Source organism: Daldinia vernicosa (assembly GCF_022497035.1).
Source record: "Daldinia vernicosa strain CBS 139.73 unplaced genomic scaffold F5Y00scaffold_71, whole genome shotgun sequence".
Classification (NCBI taxonomy): Eukaryota; Fungi; Ascomycota; class Sordariomycetes; order Xylariales; family Hypoxylaceae; genus Daldinia; species Daldinia vernicosa.
In genome coordinates this window covers 15,247-42,487 of record NW_025953987.1, presented here as the reverse complement: position 1 = coordinate 42,487, position 27,241 = coordinate 15,247, and the positions used below count along the sequence as shown (strand labels likewise).

General features: G+C 48.9%; 13 protein-coding genes across 13 annotated transcripts; 7 read left to right on the top strand and 6 right to left on the bottom strand.

The window, feature by feature from the left end:
- Nucleotides 1-1,730: 1,730 nt before the first annotated feature.
- F5Y00DRAFT_266410 (mitochondrial carrier) lies at nucleotides 1,731-3,317 on the bottom strand (the record flags this gene model as incomplete). The annotated part of the gene is made up of 2 exons (XM_048011939.1): nucleotides 1,731-2,801; nucleotides 2,868-3,317. 2 exons carry the CDS (start codon nucleotides 3,315-3,317, stop codon nucleotides 1,731-1,733), a joined length of 1,521 nt encoding a protein of 506 aa, XP_047860511.1.
- Nucleotides 3,318-3,670: 353 nt separating this feature from the next.
- Nucleotides 3,671-4,798, top strand: F5Y00DRAFT_196758 (ferredoxin). Its single transcript, XM_048005275.1, has 2 exons — nucleotides 3,671-4,234; nucleotides 4,284-4,798. The coding sequence occupies exons 1-2, from the start codon at nucleotides 4,011-4,013 to the stop codon at nucleotides 4,630-4,632; spliced, it is 573 nt and encodes a 190-aa protein (XP_047860510.1). The 5' UTR covers nucleotides 3,671-4,010; the 3' UTR covers nucleotides 4,633-4,798.
- F5Y00DRAFT_196755 (Rrp15p-domain-containing protein) lies at nucleotides 4,798-6,163 on the bottom strand. Its single transcript, XM_048005274.1, has one exon. It carries the CDS (start codon nucleotides 5,930-5,932, stop codon nucleotides 4,964-4,966), a length of 969 nt encoding a protein of 322 aa, XP_047860509.1. The 5' UTR covers nucleotides 5,933-6,163; the 3' UTR covers nucleotides 4,798-4,963.
- A 559-nt stretch (nucleotides 6,164-6,722) lies between these two features.
- On the top strand, nucleotides 6,723-7,434 carry F5Y00DRAFT_255885 (uncharacterized protein; the record flags this gene model as incomplete). The annotated part of the gene is made up of 2 exons (XM_048010334.1): nucleotides 6,723-6,989; nucleotides 7,066-7,434. 2 exons carry the CDS (start codon nucleotides 6,723-6,725, stop codon nucleotides 7,432-7,434), a joined length of 636 nt encoding a protein of 211 aa, XP_047860508.1.
- Nucleotides 7,435-7,673: 239 nt separating this feature from the next.
- On the top strand, nucleotides 7,674-10,006 carry F5Y00DRAFT_196751 (uncharacterized protein). The gene is made up of 2 exons (XM_048005273.1): nucleotides 7,674-8,836; nucleotides 8,914-10,006. The coding sequence occupies exons 1-2, from the start codon at nucleotides 7,902-7,904 to the stop codon at nucleotides 9,707-9,709; spliced, it is 1,731 nt and encodes a 576-aa protein (XP_047860507.1). The 5' UTR covers nucleotides 7,674-7,901; the 3' UTR covers nucleotides 9,710-10,006.
- Nucleotides 10,007-10,022: 16 nt separating this feature from the next.
- Nucleotides 10,023-11,995, top strand: F5Y00DRAFT_273900 (cytochrome P450; the record flags this gene model as incomplete). Its single annotated transcript, XM_048013257.1, has 5 exons — nucleotides 10,023-10,526; nucleotides 10,585-10,776; nucleotides 10,837-11,165; nucleotides 11,213-11,747; nucleotides 11,808-11,995. Exons 1-5 carry the CDS (start codon nucleotides 10,082-10,084, stop codon nucleotides 11,993-11,995), a joined length of 1,689 nt encoding a protein of 562 aa, XP_047860506.1. The 5' UTR covers nucleotides 10,023-10,081.
- Nucleotides 11,996-12,445: 450 nt separating this feature from the next.
- On the bottom strand, nucleotides 12,446-12,864 carry F5Y00DRAFT_266404 (uncharacterized protein; the record flags this gene model as incomplete). The annotated part of the gene is made up of 2 exons (XM_048011938.1): nucleotides 12,446-12,769; nucleotides 12,826-12,864. 2 exons carry the CDS (start codon nucleotides 12,862-12,864, stop codon nucleotides 12,446-12,448), a joined length of 363 nt encoding a protein of 120 aa, XP_047860505.1.
- Nucleotides 12,865-14,486: 1,622 nt separating this feature from the next.
- F5Y00DRAFT_266403 (uncharacterized protein) lies at nucleotides 14,487-15,574 on the top strand (the record flags this gene model as incomplete). Its single annotated transcript, XM_048011937.1, has 2 exons — nucleotides 14,487-14,503; nucleotides 15,109-15,574. The coding sequence occupies 2 exons, from the start codon at nucleotides 14,487-14,489 to the stop codon at nucleotides 15,572-15,574; spliced, it is 483 nt and encodes a 160-aa protein (XP_047860504.1).
- Nucleotides 15,575-15,596: 22 nt separating this feature from the next.
- F5Y00DRAFT_273895 (uncharacterized protein) lies at nucleotides 15,597-16,704 on the top strand (the record flags this gene model as incomplete). The annotated part of the gene is made up of 2 exons (XM_048013256.1): nucleotides 15,597-15,965; nucleotides 16,010-16,704. The coding sequence occupies exons 1-2, from the start codon at nucleotides 15,773-15,775 to the stop codon at nucleotides 16,702-16,704; spliced, it is 888 nt and encodes a 295-aa protein (XP_047860503.1). The 5' UTR covers nucleotides 15,597-15,772.
- A 1,214-nt stretch (nucleotides 16,705-17,918) lies between these two features.
- F5Y00DRAFT_273894 (uncharacterized protein) lies at nucleotides 17,919-19,766 on the bottom strand (the record flags this gene model as incomplete). Its single annotated transcript, XM_048013255.1, has 1 exon — nucleotides 17,919-19,766. The coding sequence occupies one exon, from the start codon at nucleotides 19,764-19,766 to the stop codon at nucleotides 17,919-17,921; it is 1,848 nt and encodes a 615-aa protein (XP_047860502.1).
- A 2,035-nt stretch (nucleotides 19,767-21,801) lies between these two features.
- On the bottom strand, nucleotides 21,802-22,986 carry F5Y00DRAFT_266400 (uncharacterized protein; the record flags this gene model as incomplete). The annotated part of the gene is made up of 1 exon (XM_048011936.1): nucleotides 21,802-22,986. The coding sequence occupies one exon, from the start codon at nucleotides 22,984-22,986 to the stop codon at nucleotides 21,802-21,804; it is 1,185 nt and encodes a 394-aa protein (XP_047860501.1).
- A 1,627-nt stretch (nucleotides 22,987-24,613) lies between these two features.
- On the top strand, nucleotides 24,614-25,867 carry F5Y00DRAFT_248316 (uncharacterized protein). The gene has a single exon (XM_048009422.1). The coding sequence runs from the start codon at nucleotides 24,769-24,771 to the stop codon at nucleotides 25,846-25,848; it is 1,080 nt and encodes a 359-aa protein (XP_047860500.1). The 5' UTR covers nucleotides 24,614-24,768; the 3' UTR covers nucleotides 25,849-25,867.
- Nucleotides 25,868-26,179: 312 nt separating this feature from the next.
- On the bottom strand, nucleotides 26,180-26,747 carry F5Y00DRAFT_266398 (uncharacterized protein; the record flags this gene model as incomplete). The annotated part of the gene is made up of 2 exons (XM_048011935.1): nucleotides 26,180-26,246; nucleotides 26,302-26,747. 2 exons carry the CDS (start codon nucleotides 26,745-26,747, stop codon nucleotides 26,180-26,182), a joined length of 513 nt encoding a protein of 170 aa, XP_047860499.1.
- Nucleotides 26,748-27,241: the final 494 nt, after the last annotated feature.

Below are 27,241 nucleotides of genomic sequence, written 5' to 3'. Positions count from 1 at the left end.
GGTTACTTAGTGATTGGCGAACAGTTGCTGGTTTCAGTTTAATCAGCCTCAGTCTCATATGAAAAAGAGGTAAATGCCTCTTAGTAGATTGTGTAGAAAGCCAGACTCGAATTATGGGGTCGTATGGGGTCGGACTAGTGGGAACAACGTCCCCAGCGCGGCTCAGGCCGTAATTAAATTAAAAGGTCAAGGCGGATGTGTTCTTGGCCCAACCACACCACCGGTAGCCGCCCTTTGGATCCACGATGGCGTGACACCAGGACAACCCGGTAGGGCCGCGGCGGCAAGTCTGCCCTCATTTGTGGGATTTCATTTTGACGAGCCGCCCTTTGGTATACTATGGTTGCTGAAAGCTTGTATGAGCTGCTGAATTGGTATTCAGGTGTTCTGACAATATGGCGATTCTCATGTAGAAGTTGATGCGATGCAACTCTAAAAGTGGTTTATAGAGCTTGATGTCTCGTCACCAACACCGAAAGGAACTTTCCGTAGCAAATTTAGTGGACAATCCATTTTATCATACGTATACCATGGTATGACGTGGCTATAAAATGAAGCGTAAAGCTTTGATCATGCATACCTCCCTATGCATGATCAAGCTTTTCAAGATGGTGGATTAGGTAGGTCCGGTTCGAGTTGCCGTCGTTGCGAAAATGCTCCATAAAAAAAGAGCTTAGCTGAGATTCGCACCGCTCAGCGCAAATCAGCGGGGGATCAACTCGGGACGAGGAGCAGAGGGCAATCGCAGGGCTGGAAATCATTGGTATCCACTCCGAGCCCCTGCGTCGATCTCAGACGATCCACATCGCCGTTTCGGATGACCGTAAACGGCAGTGGTCCCGGTTGGTTTCACATCATAGCGCAAGATCGTAAAAGATAGGGGAATACCTTCTAGAAAAACTGCAAGATTCTTTTCTGAAACTCTACCGATATTATGAACAGGGTGTAGTGTAAATTGCTTACCGCGAATGCTCCAAAGCGGGGTGGGTCATCTAAGGGTCATCTAATCTTGAACAACATGATAGATGATAACTAGGTGGTATGTTCTATTTGTTCTTTTTACCCCCGAGGAATAGGAGATATCATTTTAACTCCGCCGATCATTTCACTATACGTTGTATAATAATCCTTACTTAGTATAAGCAACGTATATCGTATAATGACTTGTTGGACTAGTCGGATTAGTTGATAATCCGTCCCGCACGAGTATATAGATGCGGCTTTCTTCAAGCCATATCTATCTCGAACCTACTTAGAAGATAGACATCATTATGCAAGAGATCATTCGTATCATTGCTGCCTCGACCCCCTAATCCGTACGTATAATATGGACTAGACCTTGTTTACCGACATGACTAGGAAATACTTCTGACGAATCCTCATATGCTTAGTTAATAGAATACCGTTCATCAAAGTTGAGTAGATAATATTAAGTTTCCACAATCCAAGAGTGTCTATTTACACGACCATGCGCCACTGATAAAATCAAGTTCGTTACGTTACGTATAAGGGGGAATCATGCCGTATCTCATGAGGCGCTTTTGCTTTAGTTACATCTTTCTTTTTTCCTCGTCCAACATAAAATCATGCCGAGTTTGGAATAGCCTTGGGATGCCGGGTTGGATACCTCAGCTCCGCTCCTGTTCCTGCATTTTTTTTACCGTTGCCAATGAAGCATTATACCAATCGAGCATTATATGCTTTGGAGATTGAGGGATCTGGGTATTTGTTTAGAACTCTCCTTCTCCGCCACCTCCTGCCACTCCGGCCGTCCATAGCCCTACGAGGCCCCACCAACTCACCTTCCACCCCCTCCAGAGCCCATCTAGTCCTTGGCCCCTCTTATACACTACCTCTGCCGTAGTCTTAGACTGCTTCGCTTTCCTACCGCGGGCTGAGGTCTTATTCGGTACGGCGTACACGGCTCTTGAGCCCTCTTCGGTAGCAATCGTATACATCGTACCGAACACTCCATTGTAGTGTCCTGGCGGTACGATCGTCTCCAACTTATCTGTCTGGTCGAGAGCCTCTAGATACGTGTGGTCCGACAGTACCGCCACCTGACCGCGACGTAGAACCGTTTCCAACGGTAGTTTGACGAATAAGGACGCACACGAGGTGCAAAATTTAGCCACGGAGAAAGTCATAGGAGACTGCTCGCGGTCGATTAGGAATTGGGTTCGTAGGACGAGGGGCGTAGATAATGTGAGGAGCGGATGGACAAGAGAGTGAAGAATAGTGGGTGCTAATAGGGACGACGGGCATAGCCACGAAGGTAACGAGCGTAGAGTTGCTACGGTCCGCCGCGGGGTACGTCCGGTGGATGTGACGATCAATCTCGTCCGGACGAGATCGAGAGGGGCTAATATGAGGCCCGTCGCGACGGCTGCGGTTGCGGCAACGCATAACGAAGCCCAAGGGTACGGCGATGCAACATCGACCAACCTGTCGACGTCGTCTTTTAGTCCTAGATCAGGAACGTTTAGCAGCGCGCTGAGAAGACTGCGCGACCAATTCTCTAATAGCGACTGCAACACCGTATAGAGGAATGTGGCGTTTGTTCCTTTCCAGACCCCCCACATCGACTCCTTCGACCATAATTGTGACAGCACGTCAAGTATCGAGTCGGGCCGCTTTAGAGCGAGATGATGGGGGAGGGTTACGGGTCTCGTAGGCGATCTGGCGGGTCCTGCGGGTGACGAATCCCTCCTCTTATTTGACTTTGGCGGTGGTGTAGGTGTATATGGCGTATTAGTCGTAAAATATGAAGAGCCTTCCGGATCAGACTCAGAGTCGCCTTCCTGTAATTATGTCAGTATCGTCACGATAAGAGTTAGACAATAGCCGTAGTAAATTTGTTGTTATACCTCGTCCCATACTGAGCGATTGGGGGCAAGAACATTCGGACTAGAGAGGCTTGGAGTCGAGAGAACCGGGCTGGCAGGCCTCGGGACGGGCTTCGGTGCCGCTTGGGTATTTAACCCTCCGAGGTCATCTTGACTCCTCACTTGCAGGATCGTCTTGGCCGCCTCGAAGGGCTGAGCCATTATTACCGACGTATACTTCCATAGTAGCTCGTCTACTAGACTCTTGACGGATTGTATAGTAGATGGTGATATGTCGTCGAGGTGATCCTTATAGTCTATGTCGGGGAAGATATCGCGAGCTCTGGACGCGTATCTGCTTGATGTCGAAGCTGTCGCATTTCCGTGGGAGAAAGGATTCGGTTGCGACGGGAGACTCTTAGCCTGCTCCCCTATAGAGGGTGGTATATAATAGGGGCGCAGGGGATTTACTCCTTCTCTAGGTGTGGACATTTCGAGTGAGATGGAGCTCTTTTTTCGGGATTATACTGTGAATACCTAATCTTTGTACGAGTGAAGATACAAAGATTATCGTGGGGTGGAGGGACTGAGTTGTCTAGCCGGTATTAGGTAAGCTAGGGGAACCAATGCGAGCATACATAGTAGCCAAGCTTCTGAGGTGGGATTATGCATGCGTGGTACGATTACATAACCCAATAAATTAAGTTGTGTGCCAAACAATCTACGTATTTTTCAACCGAATCTATCTATCGATAAGATAAAGCTTAATCGAACCGAAAAAAGGTTGCTCGGAGTTAAAAAGATGGTCACCGGCCGCTAAAGCTTGTCCCTTGTACTCGGGCCGCCTTCAAGATTTTATCGGAGCTAATTGAATTCGCCTTCCTCTCATTCGTTGGAATGTCGTCGCATCGCATTGCTGAACATCGTGAAGTATCCTAGATCGGTTTTTTTTTTCTTGTTAGATGCAAGCAACTTCCGATTTTTGCTTGTTGGTCCCCCCCAGTAATGCTACAATAAGAGCCTCATCTTGGCAAAGGCAATTATTTAACTAGGACTTTACCTATTAGATCTAAAATCTTGTTCCAATATTTGCGGCTTAAATTTGCGGCTTAAATTCTTTTCGTTCCGTCTTGTCACCGAAACCACCGAGTTCTGGTCGCACCTCTCGGACCTCGTCTCGACACAATGGCGACTCCTCGAACCCTCGTTCGAAGCATACAGAAGCTTCAATTTTCCTCCTCCCAATCTCTATCGCATCTCAGGCGACCTGCTCTTTCTACATATAGCAGGATAATATCTAACACGCCATTAATATGCCATACCCGAGCCAGCGCTTCCATACTCCGACATTTTAGCACATCTCCTCTACGTCAGCATGGGCATATACATCCGCCTAAGCCAGGCGAGGAGTAAGACTTTACTACGAGAGCATAATACCATACGCTAATCTCTGGCTAGACTCTACGTAACGTTTATCGACAAGGAAGGAAATGAGCACAAGATCGCAGTTTCTAAGGGGGACAACCTGCTAGACATTGCGCAAGCGCACGACCTAGAGATGGAGGGGGCATGCGGTGGCTCGTGTGCGTGCTCGACGTGCCATGTTATCGTCTTGGACGAGGATTACTACGAGAAGATGCCCGAGCCCGAAGACGACGAAAATGACATGCTGGATCTGGCATTCGGTTTGACCGAGACAAGCCGACTAGGTTGTCAGGTTGTTATGACTAAGGAACTAGATGGGCTAAGAGTCAAGCTGCCCTCCATGACGAGGAATCTGCAAGCGAGCGATTTCGGCTCGAAATAATGGATATACGATCCGCCAAAGTTAAAGGACAGTTAAAGGCCAGGGATAGACATATTAAAAATCACCGAGTTGTACCAATATGGCGACAGGTAAGGCGTAGTGCACCGGTGTGGTGGTGGTATTACAATTGGCAGCCTGGATAAAGATGGTGAGCCATACGATACGATGTACTATACTCGCAGCAGGATAGCTATAACCGGCTTGGAGATAGGACGAAGCCATAGGACAAAGCCCAACTCTTAGGTCATGCCCAACTATTAATGAGGTTATGTTCATGAAGTACTTTGGTATCATTCCATAAACGGCGGTTCTACGCCCGTATCTCGCAAAACTAAGCTTCTTCCAGCGCGCCCTTCTTCAACTTCCCACCGCCTCCAGCAATCAAATCCAGGAAACCTTGCCGACTCATCTCATTAATCTTCTCCTGGCGCCTCTGAACTCCCACGATGCCCTCCTTTCGCGTATCCCTTTCGGCTTCGGCGGCCCGCTCCTGCGCTTCCCTGACGGCACGGAATAGCATGACGACGCCGCGATGCGCCACCTTCTTCAAGCGCTTCTCCGTCTGCTGAATCTCCTGGGTAGAAGTCTCGGGCTTGCCGTCCTCGTCGACGGCGCCGACTAGTACATCCTTTACGCGCCCCTTCTCCTGCGCCAATCGTTTCTGCTCTCGCAGATGTCGCCGCGCTTTGGCTTCTAGCGCAGTTTCGACGGCGTCCTTGGCTGCTTGGTGGGCCTCGGCGCTGCGCGAAAGGACCGGATCTGCGCGTCTTGTGGTGGATAACTTTGTAGATAGAATTTTGGACATGGATGTTGCAAAGGCGTCGGGATCGTTGCGTTTTGATTTTGATTTCTTGGATTGAGGTCTCGAATCGTCGTCTACGTCTGAACCCTCTTCTTCCGCCTCGTCTTGATCCTCATCATTCTCGTCCTCGTCATCGTCACCTTCTAATTCGGTTTCGGGACTCCTGTCGCGAGCTTCATCTTTAGCGGGATTCCTTTTCCTTTGTGTCGCTGGAGGTTTAGATTTGCGCGCCGCATCGCGATCCGAGTCCGAATCCGAACCTGAATTCGAGTCCGAGTCCGAGTCTGAGCCAGAGGAAATTTCATCTACGGCGACATTGTCGAGGTCTTCATTGTCCGAATCGAGAAGGTTGACGGGTCGGAAGTCGGTGTTGGCGCCCTCTTCTTCCGAATCGCTGTGATACTTGGGGACCTTTCTTTGCTTCTTATTCGGTCTCTGAGATTTGTATTTGGTGTTTGAGTCCTGGTGATTTCGCTTTTTTGAGGTTGGGCCTGCCATTGCGAATGCACGCTTCCTTTTTATATGCAAGTTCTTGGGTGATTTTTGGGTGTATTTGTATGCTGATGTCCAATTGAGGGACAGTCTCGGGGACTAGCTCTCGACTTTTTTTCGAAAACTTCAATTGCAATGTAGTGCCCCACTTAGTAGCTTATTGATAAGATAAGTCTAAGTTGACCGCCTGCCGAAATAATATGAAGTACCAGAGTACGAAGCATCGGCGAATTCTAATTCGCGTCCTGGTAAAGTTTAATCGCGACGATCATTTACTTTTATAAATGGGCATTTCTAAGTCGTCATAATCCCACGTTTGCATCTTCATAAGAAAGACACAAAATGAAGCCATTAATGGGATTGATAATACGAAGACGATTATCTCCAGCCGCAAATTGCCAAGCCGTCGCTAACATCGACATGGATCTTTTGAATATTAAGGAGGCGACCTTGACTTAAAATCCGGACTCAAAATCCGAACTTGACCTTTTCGTCTTCACTCTTCCGGCTATCCAACTAGAGTTTGGCCTCACACTTTCGTTATAATATGCTGCTGTAATGAGTCGCCGCTTACTTTATATAACCATCTCGTCAGAATTGCAAATTAGCATTTGTCCCTCTTTTGTCCAGCAAAGCCTGACAGTTCGGGAGCAGCGAAAACGCTACGAATATACGTACAGGCGTCTTGTAGGCTCTGTCCAATATTACTATCTGTCCGATACATATAAATTGTAATAGAATAAAATCTATTACCAATAACCTTGTGGTATACGGTTTGTTCGACAGGCTCCCACAAATGGCAGGTATCGTAGGCAGCCAAAGCGACAGCACGTGCAATACGCACAACGCCCTGCGCAACATATCCATATCCTCATACGCCTGCGGCGTGACTTTCGGGTTCAAGAGCACCGCGGATCCGCCGCCCGACATGCATTACGGGGTAGTATCTCTAAAAGAATGCTGCGACATGGCGAACCGCCCCCTGATGCGTATACCGGGCAACACGGGCTGCGAGATGCAGTTCTGCGAGCTACCCGAAAGCACAACTTCTACTACCAAAACGGTCTACTACGCATACGCCACGGGGCTCCGGTACCGCCGCCGCGACGCCGCCGCCCTACGTCACAGAAGACGTCAAGATCGGGCCGCCTGGCGACGTCGATAATTGTATGCGCTTCGTCTACGAGCGCGACGTGCCTGAGAGTGTTGCCAAGGACATCGCCTTCGCGAGCAGCTGGTGTATTGTTCGTATGTACGACGACGAGCTACCCGATTCTGAGGTATCTGCTGCCGTCACGGCAGCCCCGGCGCCTCCAAGCTGGACGACTGCGGCGATGGACCAGTTTGATGTCTACTTCTCGACTAAAAGTGCTGCTGAGGCGAGCGCGACTGCGGCTCCTAAGTCAAGCGATGGGCCTAAGCGGTATGCCGAACAGAGTACGTCAACGGGAGTCAAGATATGGGCGGTTGTCGCGTTGGCGACGCTTGGCCTTGTTGCTGCATTATGATCTTGAATTTGGCAGACGCACGTATATACCCTCATTTAGTACATATAATATCCATGACTGTAATTATCTTAGTATTTTCAATGTTGGTGCTTAAATACTTAGCATTGGGACTATCATGACCTTCCTCTGATCTATTTATACCCGTCTAAACTTTCAAAATGTTATCAGCTTAGATCAAGACCTACTTATCGTCATAATTATTGATAATATGCGGGGCGGGAATTCCTCCCTTGGAGATACTTAAACAGGCAGTTCAATACGCGGAACGTTGCAATCAATTAGACTTGGCTTTTATACAGACCTTACCTGCCTGCAACTTGTTTTTCACCTTGCTAACCAAGTTCCTGGCCATGTAAAAGTCGATGATGCAGCTGCGCTCTTTGCACATCTTTATGAATATCAACTTGGCTTCTATCGCCCTCAATTAGTATCGTGTTATACGCGTAAGCCTCGTGACATCAGCGGCGATGAGTCTATCCGCATTTCTTAGCTGTATAGTCCTTGCCGCAGGTATAACGCGCGCCCAGTCCGAAAACGAAACCGGGGAACATCCAGGATGGCCGCGATGGTGCGGAAAAGTGTACGAAGCCGGATATCCGTCTTTCGAGCCAGGCGGCCACACGACAGAGCCAGCTCTCGTAAACCCGGACGGGTCGCCGAACTTGTACGTGCAATTCAAGCCAAGACATAGCATCTACCTAGCCGGCGAGCAAAAGGGATCCTTCGTCGTCAAGGCCGAGCTATCGCCTTGGTTTGGCGAACCGTGGGAGAATTCGACGACGAACGAAAAGTCGGTGGCGGCACCATTTACGGATCTATATTTCTCGATTAGTCTGGCATCCAAAAACGGCGAGGGCGATACGCCACTGGTCGAGGGCAACGTTCCGATTAACGCAACCGGTTCAGGTTTTGATTTCGACCTCTCTGTTTTCGAACCGCGATTGACACCATACGAAGTCGTACTAGCTGGAACTTCACAGCTTGGTAGTCATAACTATACGGCGAACAGCTCGTTTCGATATCTGCCAGATATCGCCTCGGGAGGGAGCGCGACCAAGATCGACAACCTGAACGGCGGTCTATTATTCCGCAACGCGCAGACGGGCGATGTCTTCGTGCCTCTTCTGCCGTACGGATTCTACGGCTTATACAACGGATCCAATAGTACAACCGAGAGCGAAGAGTTCGTTCGCGACTATTCCAGCGGCGGAAAAGGCCTTAATGCTATCATATCCTTAGCGGGATTTGCCGACACCAATCCGGTGTACGACAGCATGGACGCATCCACCATGCGCTTCATGTTCGATCTACGCGGTTCATACAAGAACTTAACAGAGGTCACACAACGGGTGAACACTATTAAGCATCATAGCTCTCTATTTGCTTACTGGACGGCTGATGAGTAAGTCCCCTTGTCGAGTAAATCCCTTGTCGCTTTGGCAAGGAACAGTTTCGTCGGCTTACGCTGAAATCTACTAGACCCGACGGTTGGCAAGTTCCTTTCGATGTTGCGCCTGCGGCTCGGGATCTCATCCACGATCTAGACCCGTATCATCCAGTAGCAGTGACTCTCAACTGCCAAGACTACTACTTTAGAGAGTACTCGGCCGGCGACATTCTAATGCAAGATCCATATCCCATCGCGATCAATAGTACCTTCTCCAAGTGGGGTACAGCATGTAATACGACCCTGGGGGACTGTGGGTGTGATAACTGCGCAGGTAACCCGCAGGATGTCTCGCAACGCCTCGACGGCCTCATCCAATACGAACGCTGGCTGGGCCGGTGGCCGCTACCCAAGTTCCACAACCCGCAAGCTTTTCACGGAGAGGACTACTGGGCCCGCGATCCGACGCCTGCTGAAGCCTTCGTCATGAACGCGCTGGCATTCAACCGAGGCGCCACCGGTATCTTCGCCTGGACGTGGCCCACCAGCCAGGAATTATTCGATGCGCACTCGAAGATGGCTGCGGCGGTTACCAATGCTCCCGCGAGGGACTTCCTCCTCGGTGGTCAGCCGGATGGTACTATTCGCATCGATAACCAGGAGCTGCTTGATATAAGCTATTGGGTACGGGAAACCCAAATCATGATCAGCGTGGTAAACGGGGGGTATAGCGACATGGACGGGCCGGTCTCGATAACGCCACCAAAACCCGGCAAGCGTGTCGCGGATGTACCGTTTGGAGACCAATCCTGGAACTTGGTGGACGGTCGATTGATAACTGACAAGCTGCCTGCTATGTCGACAAGCCTTGTCATTATTGATTATTGATACAAAGCAAGAGTACTCAAAAGCAATAGCAATACCACGCACATGGATAACATCCTGGTCAAAGTAGCCAATGAACATATCGCCTTTGAAATAGTGATATGCAGGATATTATTGGTCCTCCTTCAGCCTGCTGCTCTGTCTGTCTGTCTGTGTTACACTCGTGCTATCACAGATGCCGGTATGTAAGAGTAACGCCAGCAGCAAGTACCGGCTAGGGCAGGATATGACGAGAGAATTATATAACAAGGGAATGAAATGCCGTCGACGTCATTTCTACTCTATTCTTTGTTCCTACGTGAGGTAGATATATAGTTTATGCGTGCCCGATACACTATAGCCCTGAAATAATCATCCTTACTCGACTAGTTCGCTATGGATTACTTACGCGCCATCTCTTCGTACGGCCTTGGCCTGTGGGATCAAGGTAGTCTATCCCCAGTCGCCGCCCTCGGGATATCCCTAGGCGTACTGTTCCACCTTACTATCGCGCAGATGGAAGAGATAGAACGTTTTATGTACACTCTTATGGGAGCTATACCACTTCTTATGCTCGGCATCGTTTCTATTTCTATGTTTCTGGGGTCTTCCCTTTTGGGTGCCTTCACCAGATTATGCATTTTGGCAACTACTTTCAACGCGGGCCTCTTTTCAAGCATGATCATCTACAGAATTTTCTTTCATCGATTGAGAAGATTTCCCGGGCCCTTCGATGTCAAGATCTCCCTTTTTTTCTCTGTGCTCAGGGTTGCGAAAGAAGCCAAGTACCATGACGACCTTGCCAATATGCATGAGCAGTATGGCGATTTTATTCGTACAGGTATCTAATATAGTCGTCTTCTCAAATACTAAGCACCAAGCTAATCGCGCTACTATAGGACCGCGGCAGCTTTGTATAGTTCGAGATTCGGCAATCCCAATTATATACGGCCCTAATGCAAACTGCCACAAGCCGATTGCGTACATGGGTGCCAGCCCTGATTCCAAAAAAGCATCCCTCCACGGCTCACATGACCCCGATGATCATAGGAAAAGGCATAGGGCTTGGGATAAAGGATTTTCGATCAAAGGTATTCGATACGCCACCTATTTATGAATGATTATCAAGATAACTAAGCTCTGAATCGCAGCATTACAAACCTACGAGCCTCGAATTAGAACGTTAGTTACTAAGCTCGTCCATCAAATCTCGCGTAAAGATGTGATAGATGCGACAGCTTGGTCCATGTACCTCACTTTCGACGTCATGGGCGAAGTTGGATTCGGGAAAGACTTCGGCTGCGTCTCAGACGGGATAACTCACCCCGCAATTCAGGGCATTCGCGATCATATGCACATTATAGGTGTCATAGGCCGTGTTCCCTGGTTTTTGAACATTATCGGGCATATTCCAGGCGCGTCAAAGGCATACCGACCCTTCTTTAGTTATTGTCAATCTGAAGTCGACAAGAAACGGGCGGTAAGTCATCCAAAAAGGGACTCGCAGCAGTGCTCATATGTTACCAGAGTATCGATCCCGAGAAATATCCTCAAGATATCATGACGTGGCTACTAAAAGCTGTCATCGAAAAGGACGTTTCCGCTTCGCCAACGGAAAAGTCGCTTTCCGAGGACGCCAGAACACTTATAGTTGCAGGAAGCGAGACGAGCGCTACGGTCTTAGCGAACACTCTATTTTACTTGGCCAAATACCCTCACGTCTTAAAGAAGCTGCAAGCTCAGATCGACGACGTCATGCCAACTCCGGCGGACTGGACGTACGAAAAGGTGAAATCGATTACGTACCTGGACAACGTCATCGACGAGACCCAGCGTCTAAAGCCCGCTTTACTTACCGGAGGATACCGACGGACGCCACCGGAGGGCGTTCAAATCGACGAGCAGTTCATCCCGGGAGACGTATCCGTCATCGTGCCCACACAGCTAATCCAGACGCATCCGCGTTACTGGAAGCAGAGTAGGGACTTTATACCAGAACGATTCGGAGAGCGGAGTGCCGAGATGGGAACCAAAGAAGCGCCCTACATGCCTTTCAGCCTCGGTAAGTACCTAAGGCTCCAGATTATACAAGTTTCCTTGGTTAACTATTGAAATATTATAGGGACGTACAGCTGCCCTGGTAAGAACCTGGCCATAATGACCTTGCGGATCGCCATCTCCAGCCTTGCGCAGCACTTCGATATCACATTCGCGGCTGGCGAGACGGGAGAAATCTTCGATAGAGAAGTGAAAGATACATTTACTAGTTACCTGAAACCTTTGAATCTAAAGTTCTCACCTAGAAAGTGAAGCATTTAGAATATCGGGAGGTTGTAGCTGTTGTGCTCAGATAGGAGCATAGTGTTAATGCTTTGAAGATTACAATAGCAATGTCTATGTTTTCATACTTTGACGGGAGGCTATGGCGGTGACGCGGGGCCAACTTTCAATTGTTACGTTTCGTACAGGATCTTGGACGGCACTGTCAACGGCTGTGGAAAGGCTTATCAGTAAGGGGCAACGGTATTATGCGTGGTATCAAGAGTCACTGAAGAGTTAGGATATCGTGCAAGTAATTTAGTATTGTATGGCTAGGAGGGTAAGCTCTAGGTAGCTATCTAGTGAGTGTATAAATAGGGTAGCATAGCTAGCCCTGCATCCATCCCTAATATAATTCGTAATCATACAGAAAAAAGCTTCCTCACTTCTCCGCCGTCATAGCTGTCGGTATGATTCACCTTGCCTAGAGCTTCTCGAATCCTAGCCTGGTAGCGGGCGCCGTCTCGGATGCGAGTCAGGTTTGCAATCGTGGGCCGAATATATCCCCCTTTCTGCTGCTTCCTTCTGCTGCTTCCAAAGGGGAATTAAATCCCTTTCCATAACTTCACCTTCCCCGAACTTAGCCGTCATGTGGTTAGGTCCGTGCAACGAGAAGTTTATAGCCGGCCTATCACTTAAGTCGGCCATATCGATAAGGCGGCCACGTTTAGAATGGCGCTTGATGCTGTCGTCCATCGCCACCACCAAGCGCCCGGAAAAACCGCTCTCAGCGGCTTTTTCCAGGTCTTGGACGGCGCGCTTCTTCTGAACAACAACAGCGCCATCTACGGCAGCGTTGCGATAACCCTCAATATACCCACTTGATGTTGTTTTTGGTTCTTGTCGGAGGCATCAACCATTTTCATGGCTTTCGCAAGGTGGTTGATATTTTTTTTTCCACTGTGCGATACCGTATTCTTCTCCGTCCAAGCTTGCAGTAATGCAGTGAGTGGTAAGAGTGCAACTACCCGCCTCGTAGATGGCCTTAATAAACCTGAATTCTGCTGTGTCCCGGATAAGCAGTAGGCGGTTGGTTAGATGTATATCCTGGATAAGTAGTGGGCTGAGCAAAGATATTCGAGCATTAGTACGGATGCGGTAGCGTTAGTGTTTGTCAGACATACCTGATTAAGTCGTTTGTTGCCGCTTCTTCAGTTAGGTATTGGTGCGCATGTTTGAAATGTCCGCTTCTGACTTTGGATGGTTAATGTCAAGTGTTAATCATTGGATGTTAGGTGTTAGGTGTAGTTTAGTTAGGTGTAGTTTAAAGTGTTGAAGCGTTGAGCATTAGATATTAAGTGTTGGTATTGATGCTTGGGATGAAAAGTTATGAGGGTGGGGAAGAGCAAGGAAAATATGAATTTGAGGATCTAGCGGCTGGCCTTTATACCTTAGGTACCTCTTTAGATTGTATCGGACCTTCTTTAAGAGTAGAGTTGTGGCAGTTGCTGCCATACGTAATGTTGCTTGTGCTAACCCCCCGTCAACAACACGTACCTTCTCGTCCATTTAAATCATCATCGTGATTACCTTCAAATATGCGCACTGACACATTACATTAGTATGTACATGTACCTAATGTATTAGCAGGTGCTCCCGTTCTCCCTAATCTAGCACGATCCGAGATTTTATTATAGGAGCACTCGGGGGCCAGTCTTAGACAATTTTAGGCTTGTACTTTTCGTTTTAGTAGTTGCGGTTACGTTGGGGAATACCTTGTCCTGTACGATTCCATTAGAGGTGCCATTCTGTTGAGACTATAATGTGCACCATATATTCTATTATATGTTCATTGAATCTACACCTAATATTTGAACTATAATATTTGAACTAAAATGCCGTGTAGCACAACAAGTTGTGCTAATTGGAAAGTTTTGCCGGCGAAACTTTCTAATTAAATACGTTGAAAACCAAAGCCGATGGTTTCGGTTTTGGATTCCGAGTATAGCGCAAAGCAAAATATTGAGGCTATCGTGAGTTTGGGGGTACGTACTCTATCTCTACTTCCGACTATATTATATCACACTTAGCTCTAGTGTACTTTTTATACCTACCCCTATTACCCGCGTGTACGGCTTAGACGACCCCGGAGACCTTCCGTAGATATAGAGTTAGGATATCGTGCAAGTATGACTAGTAGAGGAAGTTCTGGGTTGCTATCTAATGAGTGTATAGGTACCTAGGGTAGCATGCAGCACTCTACACCAAAAAGTGCACAGTACAATAAATTCAACATTCATGATATCGCCCTCGTAAACTTTGCATAGCCACTACCTACATTTGAATGGCGTCTGCAAGAGTAACCTGGGCCGTCATTCCCATTTGGTCTTTTCTGGCAAACCATTTAGCTTCTTACTCAAGACACGTCATAGGGAAGATGTCCGTGTTGCGGCTGTAGTAGGTATTGTTGCACTGTCAGAAACTAAGTTCCTTTTTTTTTTTTTTTGGAAGGCGCATTTCAGACCTGGGTACTTCTAGCATCATGACAGGGCTGTGTTGGTACGTTGAATATCCGTGCACCAGGTAAACTCGCGGCTTCCTCTTGCCTGCTGGTTGCTCGAGGTATTATCTTTCCTTGACCGTACAGTACGCCCCCTGAAATAATGTTATTCAGCGGACCCCTAGAGCTACTTCGCTAAGATTTTGAAGTATATATTTATTATTACCTTAGGAGGTCGTTATAATTTTTTAAAAACGTTATTTCGCAATATTTTATGTTAAAATTTACGAAAACGCATGTACTCGTAAGCTCGCGCATGCGTTTTCGTAAAGTTTATATCGTGCACGTTCGAAAAACTAACATTACTTCAGGGGGTGTAGTGTAGTTCCCTAGTACCCTCCATTACGGCATTAGGTTTGTGCCTTCCATTTGAATTAATCTGAAGGTTTCTGAAGGTTCCCCGCCTTCGGCAGAATCCTCAGGATCCTCAGCAGTAATTATAAATAACATGCATCTCCCGTCCAAGTTCTTCAACTTCAAGATCTAAACTACAACATCAACCTCACTACAACACTCAACACTAAACTACACTACACCTACACTACCTTACAGCTCATACCTTTATCACCTTATAACCCCTTCAATAACTACACTTCATCCACAGTCAACAATACTCGCACCTTAAGTCCAACGTCCCGCGCGAGGACGTGGTGTTTTATACGACGTACCTTCCCGAGGACTATCGAAGCCTGCCGGATTGCGAGCCGTCTGGATTAATGAGCAAAGATGCTACCGTAAACGCCAGGATGCACGACGGCCGTACGAATCTGATGTTGATCTGGCTAGGAAGGACAGAACCTCGACATCTCCCAGAATTCTGGATAGCCTACTACAAGGCTATGGCGCAGGCACAGTCTTCACTCAAGAAAACAAGACAGCAAAACGCACAGAAAGCCAGAGATGCAAAAGCAAAGAAAACAGCAGCGACAACGCAGAAAGCTCTAGTCACCGAAATTTCTTCATCCGAGGATGAAGACCCTATTCAAAACCCCCTTATCTCTTGCTTGCGAGTCTCCCAAACCTGGAATCCTTTTCCATATATAACACTTGCGACACCTATTTCCCAATAAACGCGCGGTTTCCAACCGTCAAACACATCAGGGTGGTGGGATACTCACGGCCCGTCTAGATGTGTATAACATTTGCCTCGGCTATTACAGGCCAAAAATACCCATTCAACAAGCTGATCCCTCAGCCCATACGATGACGGCACCAACCATTCTAAAGCACTTGGTACGCCTTGACAAAAAACGGCGTATACCTCGGGCATGCCGTGGACTCTCCTACGCTTGGTGCAGCAGTGGCCGTCTGAGGCGGTCAACTCTATGCCGGTAAGGAGAGTCCCGAATGCAAAAGCCGCCGTATCAACCTTCGCGCGACTTATCGGGCTCGGCTGCGTCGTACCATCCGGCGTGGGATATAAGCCGACGGCCAAAGGAATCCAAATGCTGGACCTAAGGCGTGGGATCGAAAATCTAGACCTCCAAAAGCCGCTTGCCTGCTAGCGTCGGCTGGACCTCGCGCGGAGCAGGAGCAGCTCAGGCCTAACGTGATGCGGGTCGTCATCCGGCTGGCAGCTCTTCTGCATACGGGCATAGACAGGGTCTGCCGCAAGCTGGACAATGCTAGCCTGACGCCGCACCTAGACGAGGTCCAGAAGATGTGCAGAGGTATCGGCGCAGCTCTGGTTCGCAAAGGAGCCCTGTGGATCGCCCTCGGCCTGTTTCAAGAGAAAGTCCACAGTGGGAAACATGCGCTGATGGTGTACCTAATCGACAACACCTTCCAGGTGCTCTATTCGACTCCGTGGCTTATGCTCAACACGGCCGCTATGTACAAGGCGCGAGAAACCACGCTTTTACTCGAAAAGTATTTCCAGGTGGCCCCGTTTAGAGACGGCCAAGAGCTGAGCGCGACAGGGCTCACGGACGAAGAAGTCATCTTTATCGAACGTGAGCTCTTGTCGGCTTTCAGATACAACCTCGTAACTCTCCCCAGGGACGTACGATCGCGGCCATTCGACGTCGCCCCCTTGTCAAACCTCGGCATCAGCCACAAGGACAGCCACAAGGACAGCCACAAGGATATCATCGGTGTCGATGAGGTGAGGAAAGAGTACGAAAAGAGCGGCTGCCTTGCCATGTATACCGACCTGGAAGCCAAGGGCAACGAGTACGTCGCCAAGAATGTCATTGTCTAACGGCCTCTTTAATCAACATCTACAATACGCTAACACTACATTACCTAACGTAAACTTACTCTAACTTTCTCAACATCGACATATCCATACCATCTTTTTTTCGCCTACAAGCCATTAATAATACGAATAAGATGGAATGGAAAGTTACCGACGAACCCTCGAGCTGGAGCGAGAGAAACGCGCATATCAGCGGTTGCTGGCAGCTCGACCTGGTTTCCCACGGGACGTGTGGGAGTGGGAGCGTATGCTGAAGGCGGCCAGCGACGGGGTGCAAAGGGTCCTTTTTAACAATAAGGAACCTCCCTGCGTTAGCCGGTCATACTTCCGCTACGTAGCCTGCCAGAGGAGGCGCGCTGTAACTAATAATGAATTGTATTAGGGATAGATGAATTAAGGATAGATGAATTATGGATAGATGAATTGCATTAGGAATGTACGACTATATAATATTGTATCGTCGCGTGCAGGAACCTAATGTATGTAGCCATGAGAGCCGGTGACTGCTTGCTAAAGCATCGGTTTAGGGTGTTGCATTAGAGCTGAACGGCATACGAGCTGTATTGGCTTCTAATATTCCCAGTAAGGGTTAAAGGAGGCTCTATGTTAAAGAGCATTGATATCCGGGCTACCCTCCTTTGAACCTGGGTTCGACCAATCAGATTCAAGGATTTTATCAATTCAATCTTTCATTGCCGTATACACCTAACGCACTACACACTTAGATAACTTTACAAACAACAATTTAAACATTACCATTGGTATCATTGTAACAGATCTAGCCTTATCTCTTTGAGACCCAAACTAGGGTCAGTAAACTAGCGCCGTTCGCTACCAGCCGTTTTTATACAGATCTAAGTGACATGGTTTGATGAATGGCCAGCTCGAAGGTTGACTTTAAAGTTATGCAATTTTGATGGAGAAAGCAGATAAATCAGCTGGTAGCGAACGGCGCTATGTAGTTACTGACCCTAGTTTGGGTCTCAAAGAGATAGGCTTATCCACAAGGTTAGGACTTAGAACACCTCGGATACACAGTTTAAATGCTATCACGAGTACTACGCAAGCAATTCGTTCAATTATAAGTTTACCGTTACGTTAGAAGCCCCGTTTACGGAGCGGTAGGTTGATAGTGGGATAATTGTTATATTAAGGCTATGTCTAGAAGGGTTTCAGCTTCGTTTCTCTTCCCCTTCCCCTTCCCCTTTCTCTTCCTCTCACTCCAAATCCGAGTCCGAGTCCGAGTCCGACTCGTCCGACTCGTCCGAGTACTGGGACGCTGTGCCGCCTAAAATGAAACGGCGAGCCGAGGCTGCAGCCTCTAGTTCCGGCTTATAATCTAGAAAATTAGCCAAGAATTCATCCCTTCTAGGGCCGAGCAAGGGCATGTAGGACGGTGCTGGACCCGCAGGTTTATAATACGGCTCGGAGGCTTCCATGCCAACCGTGCCAACCGGGCCAACCGGACAAGATTCTTCAACGGGAAGCATGCGGGCTGTTTTACAGTTGATATCGAACTCTCTAACGGTAGCACCAGAGAAATCGGTGTAGCTGGTTATCTTGGTGATGCCGATAGGGAAGGGGATGGCGGTAGCGGGTGCAGGGGCGGCACGAGCAGGAGCCGGATCCTCGACCTGGGCCTCGAGCGGCCAGTCTGGAGACTCGGTCTCCTCAAGCCGCGCGTAGTTCCTGACCACAGCGTCAAAGGAGTAGGTGAGGGGGTCCGACCCCAGTTGGAAGACTGACGCGCCTTGGCTAAAGTCGTAGGAGGCGATAGCCTCCTCCGAAAGCTTTACGCTGAAGGATCGCGTCAGCGGGTACCGTAAAGGTCGCATGTTCGGGTAGAAAGTTGCCAGGTGCACCCAGTTAAACCGTTGGGAGCGGATGGGAGGGAGACCAGCGCGAGAATCGACCAGGAATCCGAAGTGAACGGAATCCGGCAATCCCTTTAGCGTCGGGCATTCGTCGTAACCGTGCTCCTTTGTGTTGTGAAGCGCACAACCGGAGACGAAGCCGTCCTCATCCACGGGGCCAGGGCATTTGACCAATTGGTGGCCCCGCTTGTTGCAGTTTCCACAGACGGACGCGGGAGAGAAGGACGGGGCACCAGCGGGTGCGGCGAAGCTGAGTTGCTCCAGAGAGGGGGGGTTCTGGCCTGTACGACCATTGCCACCCTCGCTCTCGGGAGCATTAGTCATTTCCGCGTCCTTCGCGCTGCCGGAAGCGGCAGCTTGAGCAGCAGCTTGGCGCTCAAGCTCCTCGCGTTCCTCGCGCGCGCGCCTGCGCTGGCTTTTATTCTTCCTAGTCTTCTTCTTCTTCTCGGCTAGGGGCGCAGGGGCAGGGGCGGAGAGAGCTTTGAGCTGCTGCTGCTGCTCTCGCTCTCGCTTCTCTCGCGCATCTTGCTCCCGCTCCTCCTGCTGCGCTATCTCCCACTCTTGCGGTCCCTCCTCCACCTCCTCGACCGGCTCTTCGCTTACCTCGCCAATAGGTCCTGTAAGATAGGACTCTAAACGGGAGCTGTCTCGGATGCGAGTCAGGGTTGCAATCGTGCGAGGAATGTATCCTCCGTTCTGCTGCCTCCAACGGGAGATTAGATCTGTACCGTTAATTTCACCGGGCTCAAACATAGCCGTCATGTGGCCAGATCCGTGCGACGAGAAGTTTATGGCCGACCTATTACTAAAGTCGGTTATATCGATAAGGCGGCGACGTTTAAAATGACTTTCGACGTTGTTCTCCGTTGTCGTCACTGAATGCCTGGAGAAACCGCTCGCGACGGCTTCGTCCAAGTCTTGGGTGACGCGCTTCTTTTGAATAACGACGGCGCCATCTACGGGGCCATTGGCCTCTCGCTTCTGCTGCGTAATAAAGTTATCTATGGCGGCGGCTTGGTTCTCACGCTTCTTCTTCTGCGCGACGGAGATCTGACCTGCCTTTCGAGACGCGATGATCTCGTCCAAGGATTGGTCGATCTTCGAAGGCTTCGAAGATGCCTGCGAGGCGTCGCGCGCGTTAACGCTTGACTGCCCCGAGCTAGAGGGTCTATTCACGTTCGAATCTGCCATGTTGATGATGATGATGATGATGGATGATGGATGGTGACGATGGTGATGATGATAGTGGTGATGGCAGACCAGAATGCGTAGAATGTTGTTGATGAAAGAGGAGAGAATTTGGAATTTCGAACGAGGGAAAAAACATTTATTTTGCAGAGGGCGGTGGGGTGCATCTGCCGCCGGCGGGGTTGGTGATTCACTCACTAGGGAAACCGTGCAGGTAGGTACCTAGGAGGTACTTAAGTACAGCTTCATGCTTAACGCTCTGTGGATCCCTAGCAACAGTGACTCGGGCACTCATTGTAATGAGGCAGTCGCTGCCTGCGTCTGTACCCATATATAAACAATAGCTAGATCCTAATCCTGTAATCCTAACAATAACCAAACTAGAGGTTACCCCCCGGGCAACACAAAAGCCTAAGGTTTACACCGCACCATGTTTCTATACTATTTTTATTATTTTTATAATTATTATTAGGTATATTAGTAACCTACCCCCTATTAAACTAGAGGGCACTCCTACAACAGCCCGAATTTACTGCTATTACACGGCTGGACAATACTCTCAATACCCTCGAGACCTAAGTAATAAAGAAGCTTTAAACCGATACATAAACTTATTTCCTTCGGTATGATATGCTGCCTGCGTGTCCAATGGCGCGAGGCGCGAGGTTGGTCTGAGTGGTTTTCTTTGATGTGGTTAGTCGGGAGGAGATATCTGGGAACGGAGGCAAGCGTGGAGGATGAAGAAGTCTTTAGGGAACTCAAGTCGGAGTTGAATTGGCAGCACAGCACCGTCTCAGTGTAAGAGATGATCCATTGTACCTTACACGATTGCATCTAGACGTAATTTATTATCTCTGCTTCGAACGTGGTTGATAAATACAAATCCGAATCGGCTAGAGACGGTGGAGGCCAAGTTAAATAGAGCCTACCCTGGACTACCCCTGCCAAGACATATCAAAATGTGGAGAATGATATCCAATTGGTGCGCAGCTATAGAGCGAACCCCGGATTATGGCAGGTCCAACCCAGAAGAGATAAGGGATCCACTACTTTATTTCGACTACCCTCCTTCTCCTTCTTCTTCTTCTTCTTCTTCTTCTTCCTCCTTTTCTTCGGTACCCAATTCCGCATGTATCACACAAGGTGGCACAGCGAGAATTGGAACTAAATCGCCGTCTGAAGGACTACGAGAAGCACGAGACAGATCCTACAAGAGAGCGGCTAGTTGGAGACCTCCTCGCCACTCGAGACGGCTCGGGAGGTCCGGTAGGCGACGTCGGACTCACTCAGGGATCGTGGGCCCCGAGTCTTGGATAGCCGCTACGGCATCCCAGTCTTGGCGCATAATTAATTAAAGGCTAATGCGCCCTGGATTCGGCTCGAAATTTGCCCCTTGCGCCTTTGCGATACCAAGGCGCAAGAAAACGTTACCACCTAAAGTTTGAGAAGCATTATTTTGCCTTCTATTTAGTTTGGAATTTTTCCCTTGCGCCTTTCGATATTGAGGTAAATTATGTCAGGGTAGCTACAGGGGTCTATCTACTACTATAAGAGGCGCGAGCCAGGCGTTACTAGTTCAATACTGGTCTACCTGTACATTCTGTATGACTAACCTCACCAGGCATTAACTCTGACAAATTACGAGGTCTCGGATGAGTCTATTAAGGCGCATTGTTACTCCTTGCGCTGGAAGAGACGCAGCAAAATTAGATATCTAGGAACCAGCAGTCAGGGCACCCATGAGCGAAATTACCAGAGCCCGGTTTCACCGTCAGGGCCGAGGAACAATTTACTGGCCTGGATCAGATCATCGAAGCGGGATTAGGATTACTACGAAGGCGCAAGCGGCGGCTTAGGTCCCCAAAAAAGGCATTGCATTCTGACTACGGACTATCGCGTCTAGATATCTAAGGGGGGTCATGATTACGTGGCGCGTCAATTATGTATTGATAGCTATATAGGTATGTGAGGTATTTCACAATTGGTTGTACATTTCAAAAGAGAATATGATGGAATGGTGACGGAGTCATAGCAGCTCTTAGACTTTGTAATCAATCTCCATAGAATCAATCTCCATAGAATCAATCTCCATAGGATCGTCTGGGATGAAGCTGTGGCGGCGCTCTTCATTCTTGCGAGCGATATCAGCCACACGCGTACGGGCGGACCGCCTGCTGATAGGGATGGCGGGGTCTCCATTGTTCACGAAGTCGGTCAATTTCCTCGCCTTCTCTTCCATAGAGATGTTCCCCCCAAGAATCTTCGACGAAACCTCGTCAGCTAAGCGGGCCATCTCTCGGTGATGAGCGGCGCAGAGGCGAGCCATCTGCTCAGACTCCTGACCAGCCTGGAGGATCTGTAGGCGGCTCTCCTCCTCTGCTTTGCTCCTCTCGGCTACAGAGGTCTGATACATCTTATAACCCTGCGTGGTGGCTAATAAGATTGCCTTTTCAATCTCTCTTACTAGATGTAGAATGCTGATATCTTCCTCGTAAGCCTTCGCGGCGGCCATGCAGAGCGTGTTCCAAGCTCGTACAAAACGCAACTGGACGCCTGTGGAAGTAGCGTCGACGCCTGCGCGTAGGCGCATGAAGAGGGTCGTAGGGCGGAGAATATCTCCGACCCTACAAAACACCATGCCTTCAGGGCCGCACAGCTCGTCGGACAGCTCGACCAGGAGACGCTCCAGCTCGTCGGGGCCGGCGAGGACCTTAGCGATATCTCGGGAGGCGGGGATGGTGATCGAGAAAGGCTCTACGCCTTCCTCGGCCTCTTCTCCGTCCGCGATATACCGCCAGAAATATGCCAGGGGAGCGATATCCGTCGGCTTGACGCCCTCCGGAACCACTCGCCCTTGAACCTCGGAGTCCTTAGTAGAGTCGCGCCCATAGGTCTGCTCGTACCAATACTCCATATATGCCAAGCTGAAAGGCTCGGCATGCGCCTCGGGCATTTTCTCGAGGTATTCAAACTCCTCTTGCTGCTTCCTCAAACCCCTTTTCAGGGCGGCCCGGCAAGCTACGTAGCGGACGTACGACCGGCTAACGCAGGGAGGTTCCTTTTCTTTGAAAAGGAGCCTTTGCGCCACGTCGCTGGCCGCCTTCAGCATACGCTCCCACACGTCCCGTGGGAAGCCAGGTCGAGCTTCCAGCAACCGCTGGTATGCGCGTTCCTCTCGCTCCAGATCGGAGCTCGAGGGTTCGTCAGTAACTTTCCATTCCATCTTGTTCGTATCGGTTGATTTTTGGTGGAAACGAAGATGGCGTGGATGCGTTGTTGTTGAGGGAAAAGAAAGAAGAAAAGAGAAATTCAAAATGTTGTGTTTTCGTGCGCAGCCTAGAACAGCAGACAGCAGCCCGGCACCACGGCCCCACAGCAACACAGCACCTAACCTACCTACAACCTCACGGCGTGCATGAATGTAGGTACCTCGTGTGCCTTTTGTAACTTCTATTTATGGTCTCTAATAGGAGGTACCCAGGTAGGTAGGTACGCTTCACAATGCTTGCCTCGCTGCCTTATATATGTGCCCTGTAATAGAGAACCAACCTTTTTGCATGTCTATGCCTGTACTGACCTGTCAAACAAGACCTGAATAACGATCACCTCATCTTAACTAGGTAGGTTTTACTCATGTACTGTATAAGTGATGCCACTGATAAGGGACTTACGAGGTCTACTTTATTTAATTACCTTAGGTACCTAGGTATCCTGGATAAACCGTAAGATTCACCCCTTCGTCCTGATTTTGTCCAGGGGCCTCCCACGATCCTCGTTGATATTGGTGTTTCCCGTCGAGGGTTGAAAAAGTCCACATGATAAAGATCAGTATAAGCAACTGGATTTAACGTGGCAATCTCACGTTGTCGCGTATCTAGCCTCATAGACTTAGCTCATTGTATTTTGAAATTAACTATCTATAACACGCTATTATGTATTTAGGTCTTTAATACCCGCATATGACTGATTATATCCTACGTGTAAAGCATGTAGTTTGCGTAGTTTTACGATGACCTCCGGGCTAGGTCTACGGTACCGTCGGTGCGTCCGGGTAAGCCTCAAATGTTACTGTGTCGACGTTGTGGGAGGGAGGAGAAGAGGTAAAGGACGGCGTGGGTGACGATAACTTTTAAGAGTTCTGCACGTTCGGCTGCCATATGCGAGCGCTCAGAAGGTACATACGCCCACAGCGCTATTAGTACACAACTAGAGGACAAATTTAGGTTATGAAATTCCGTTGGGTAACATAAATATGTAGATTGCAGTGCAGCAATTAATCGGGATGGTGCCCCTAGGCGCCTCGGAGTCCTGGGAGTAAAAACGGGGTGGTTTAGTTGGAAGCACCGGGCTTCCTACCCCTTTGGGGACTTGCCATTTTCAGGTTTTTCGCGGAGGGGGCCTGTTCGAACCGGCGGATAACGGGCTCCAGCCGACTTTTTGCACTTTTTATCCTCCTGTTGGCAGGTGGCCCACGTTATCATCGTGAATCACGGTGATAGCATCAAGGGAAGGAACGTGGTCCCGTAATCTTTCTAGATTTAACAACGCTTCCGCAATACAAGACCAGTTCCACCACACCTTTTTTATTTTCCTCATTTTCTATATAGATTTCGTAACTCCTTGCCTCGTGATCACACAATATGATTAATGCGTATGTGTTTGTCGGGGATCCACGTCACCTAATTAGGGTTACAGTTGTGGGCAGTTGGCTACAGTCATGAGCCACTGGAGCAATCATTGAGGCAGTCACGATTGAGGCAGTCACAATCGAGGCATCTAAGGAAGGAACGAGGCCCCAGGGCCAATTATATAAAGAAACAGGGTCCCGTAGTCCTCTTAGATTTAGCAACGCACTCTTTTAGCAACGCACTCGCAATACAAGACCAGTTCCACAAGAATTATATAAAATAAAAACTCGTAACTATTCAAAATCATCAAACTTTCAACTTCATCTACACCCGTCTTCTACTATCTACCATCCGGTGCCTATAACCTGATCGATATCATGGCGTTGGACGAACATAAGGTCGCGGAAGGCCTGAAAGACCTTCGAACCATTTACCCCACGGACGAATTCTCACAGGACTACATGCTAAGAGTCCAAGTCCCTACGCTGTACAATCCAAAGAACGTCGCCGGTATCCCCGAGGGAGACCAAGTCGACTCGACGGGTTTGGACGCGCTTCTAATGGTGATTCGTCGCATCATCAGTCAGTTGCCCATGGAATATCGCGATACGAAGGACGAGGCCATGGGATGGCGGGAGCAGGCCAACCCGCTGCGCCGCCTCGCGATGGCCGACCTCGTTTCGACCGACAAAGATATCCTTCAAGCTGCTAAGTACCATGCTCTGAAAGCCTTCTATCCAGGAGGCTCGCTGGAAGGCAAGGACTTGTCTTTCCAGGCGCTCGCGGAGCATAAACTCATGCAGGAAACCTTTTGGCAGCTGGATCCTTTCCTCCTATTCAACCCGTACACCACTTTCAAGTTGAACGGGGTGTGGGAAGTCGGGACGTTAAAGATTAATGACAGCCTATCCGAAGACAGTCTTATAACGTTTAAGACTGGTAGCCTCGGCGAACAGATCGCAAAGAAGTTCGGGACTTTCATGACCGACGACGGCATAGTGTTCACTAAGCAGGCCAACCTACCAACGATCCTGCGAGTCCAATACGACGTCAGCGCGGCCGACCCTAAGAAATTCCAGGACCTTCGCAAGATCGTCGTGGATATGCGACGCCTCGAGAGGAGACCTGACGGTATATGGAAATTTACAGAGCCCGGCGCAGCCTTGAAGACGTACCGTCTGATAGCCGAGGTCTGCCTGTCCAGCTCTGCCGATGCCTCGGACACGATCAGGATGTATGATGCGGAAGGAGAGGTGATTCCTATTCCCACCACTTTCCCGAATCATCAGAGAGAGCCGCTGGGCAAAGAGAACGCTCGCTATATGCTTTACTACTGCTATGGCTTGAAGGATATTCCCGGCGAGGAGTCCTACTCGGAGATACTGCCTCCCTTCGATGAAGAGAAAGCAGATCTACTGCAAAACATCCTCGACCGCACTACGACCAAGTCTCATTAGTCGACGCAGGCTTCTAACCTCTTCTCAAAGCAGCTTGTATTTGGGCGAGAAGGCGGAGAAGTTGTCGACTCTATTTACTCGCATGGGTATGTTCATGGAGGAAGGGATGTCTAGGTAGTCTTGGTGTAGATGCCAGCCTTACTGCACTTAGTTTCGTACGCAGCAAGTAATGCTTCAATTCAACTCACTCTGCCTCTAATCTCTCGTTGACCCTTCTAAGCAAGTAAGACCGTGATGCTGAAATGCTATTTCTGCCCCAAATTAAGATAAAAATTATGTTTTAAAGATGCTAGTATAACTATACTTAACAAAGACTCCCCGGGCTCTTTTCCTACGTGTCTGTGTATTGGTCGGCCGTCGAGACGCATCGGCAAGTCTCTAAAGGGAGTGAACTGGCGCTTTAGAAGAATCTTAGTATTGCGAACGATGTCTCGGAAGTTATCTGCAGTATACCAGCGATCAAGACTGACCATTTCCAAAAAGTCCAAGGCGTGGCCTAAGGACTCGATGCTTACAAGATGTACCCCGTGTGCCTTACAATTATTTCCGAGAACGCTAATTTCATGTATTTGCGCCTGGCTTACGAGTACTCTGTCGTGTAGACCCGTAGTAACCAAGGCTCGGTTGTATACGATGTCCATGGATTGCACGCCAAGCTGTTGCTCTCTCTTGTGCTCCTCGGGGCTCTCCTCTTTGGGTTGCGGGAGACATTCTTGGTCTTTTCTAAATATACGGCTAAGAGAAGTAAATGTGTTACGAACTCCTCGCTTTGTGCGCCAATACACGTGCATAGATGAGAGGCCTCCGTGGAATTTTACTTGTCGTTTCACAGACTTCGTGTTACTCGGACCGTCCTTGACCAGCCTTTGAGGTGTTCCTATTCTTCGATATAGATTCATTCTTGTATTGAGATGTCTCCTAGGGTTAGCAGAGCTTGCAAGTCTTCGATGTACAATACGGGCAAGTGACGTCCAATGCCTATTAGCATGAAGGGTATATAGGTACGGACAGGGATTAAGAAGACGATAGGATCCAATAGTACGGATAACATTTTGGTCACGATCCGAGAGGCAACTAGCCGAGCGCGGGTAGTTATGGCCGTCACGGAATATTTGAGTCGGCGACTAGCAAGATTGCTAATGATTGACAATGAAGGCATACGGAATACGTCTTGAAGGGAGATTTTACATTCATGGCTGAATAGTGGCTGATAAGGCTGTCTTAGATATGGCATATAAGACAATTGGGCTTCTCGAATCTCGCCGAGTTTGGTCATTATATTATTTTTTTCAGACAATATATTCAGCAAGTCAAGTCGTAGTATCAAGTTCTTATAAGTCCGTTTCATCCGAAAGATATATGACGCCGGGAACTCGATGTTGGGATCACTTAG

What these genes read in the sequence shown, in the direction of transcription:
- F5Y00DRAFT_196751 (XM_048005273.1), top strand. Translation starts at nt 7,902, where the DNA reads ATGAGTCTATCCGCATTTCTTAGCTGTATAGTCCTTGCCGCAGGTATA. An exon ending in GCTTACTGGACGGCTGATGA is followed by an intron (nt 8,837 to 8,913) that starts GTAAGTCCCCTT and finishes GAAATCTACTAG; the next exon opens with ACCCGACGGTTGGCAAGTTC.
- F5Y00DRAFT_196758 (XM_048005275.1), top strand. Translation starts at nt 4,011, where the DNA reads ATGGCGACTCCTCGAACCCTCGTTCGAAGCATACAGAAGCTTCAATTT. An exon ending in CCGCCTAAGCCAGGCGAGGA is followed by an intron (nt 4,235 to 4,283) that starts GTAAGACTTTAC and finishes ATCTCTGGCTAG; the next exon opens with ACTCTACGTAACGTTTATCG.
- F5Y00DRAFT_248316 (XM_048009422.1), top strand. Translation starts at nt 24,769, where the DNA reads ATGGCGTTGGACGAACATAAGGTCGCGGAAGGCCTGAAAGACCTTCGA.
- F5Y00DRAFT_196755 (XM_048005274.1), bottom strand. Translation starts at nt 5,932, where the DNA reads ATGGCAGGCCCAACCTCAAAAAAGCGAAATCACCAGGACTCAAACACC.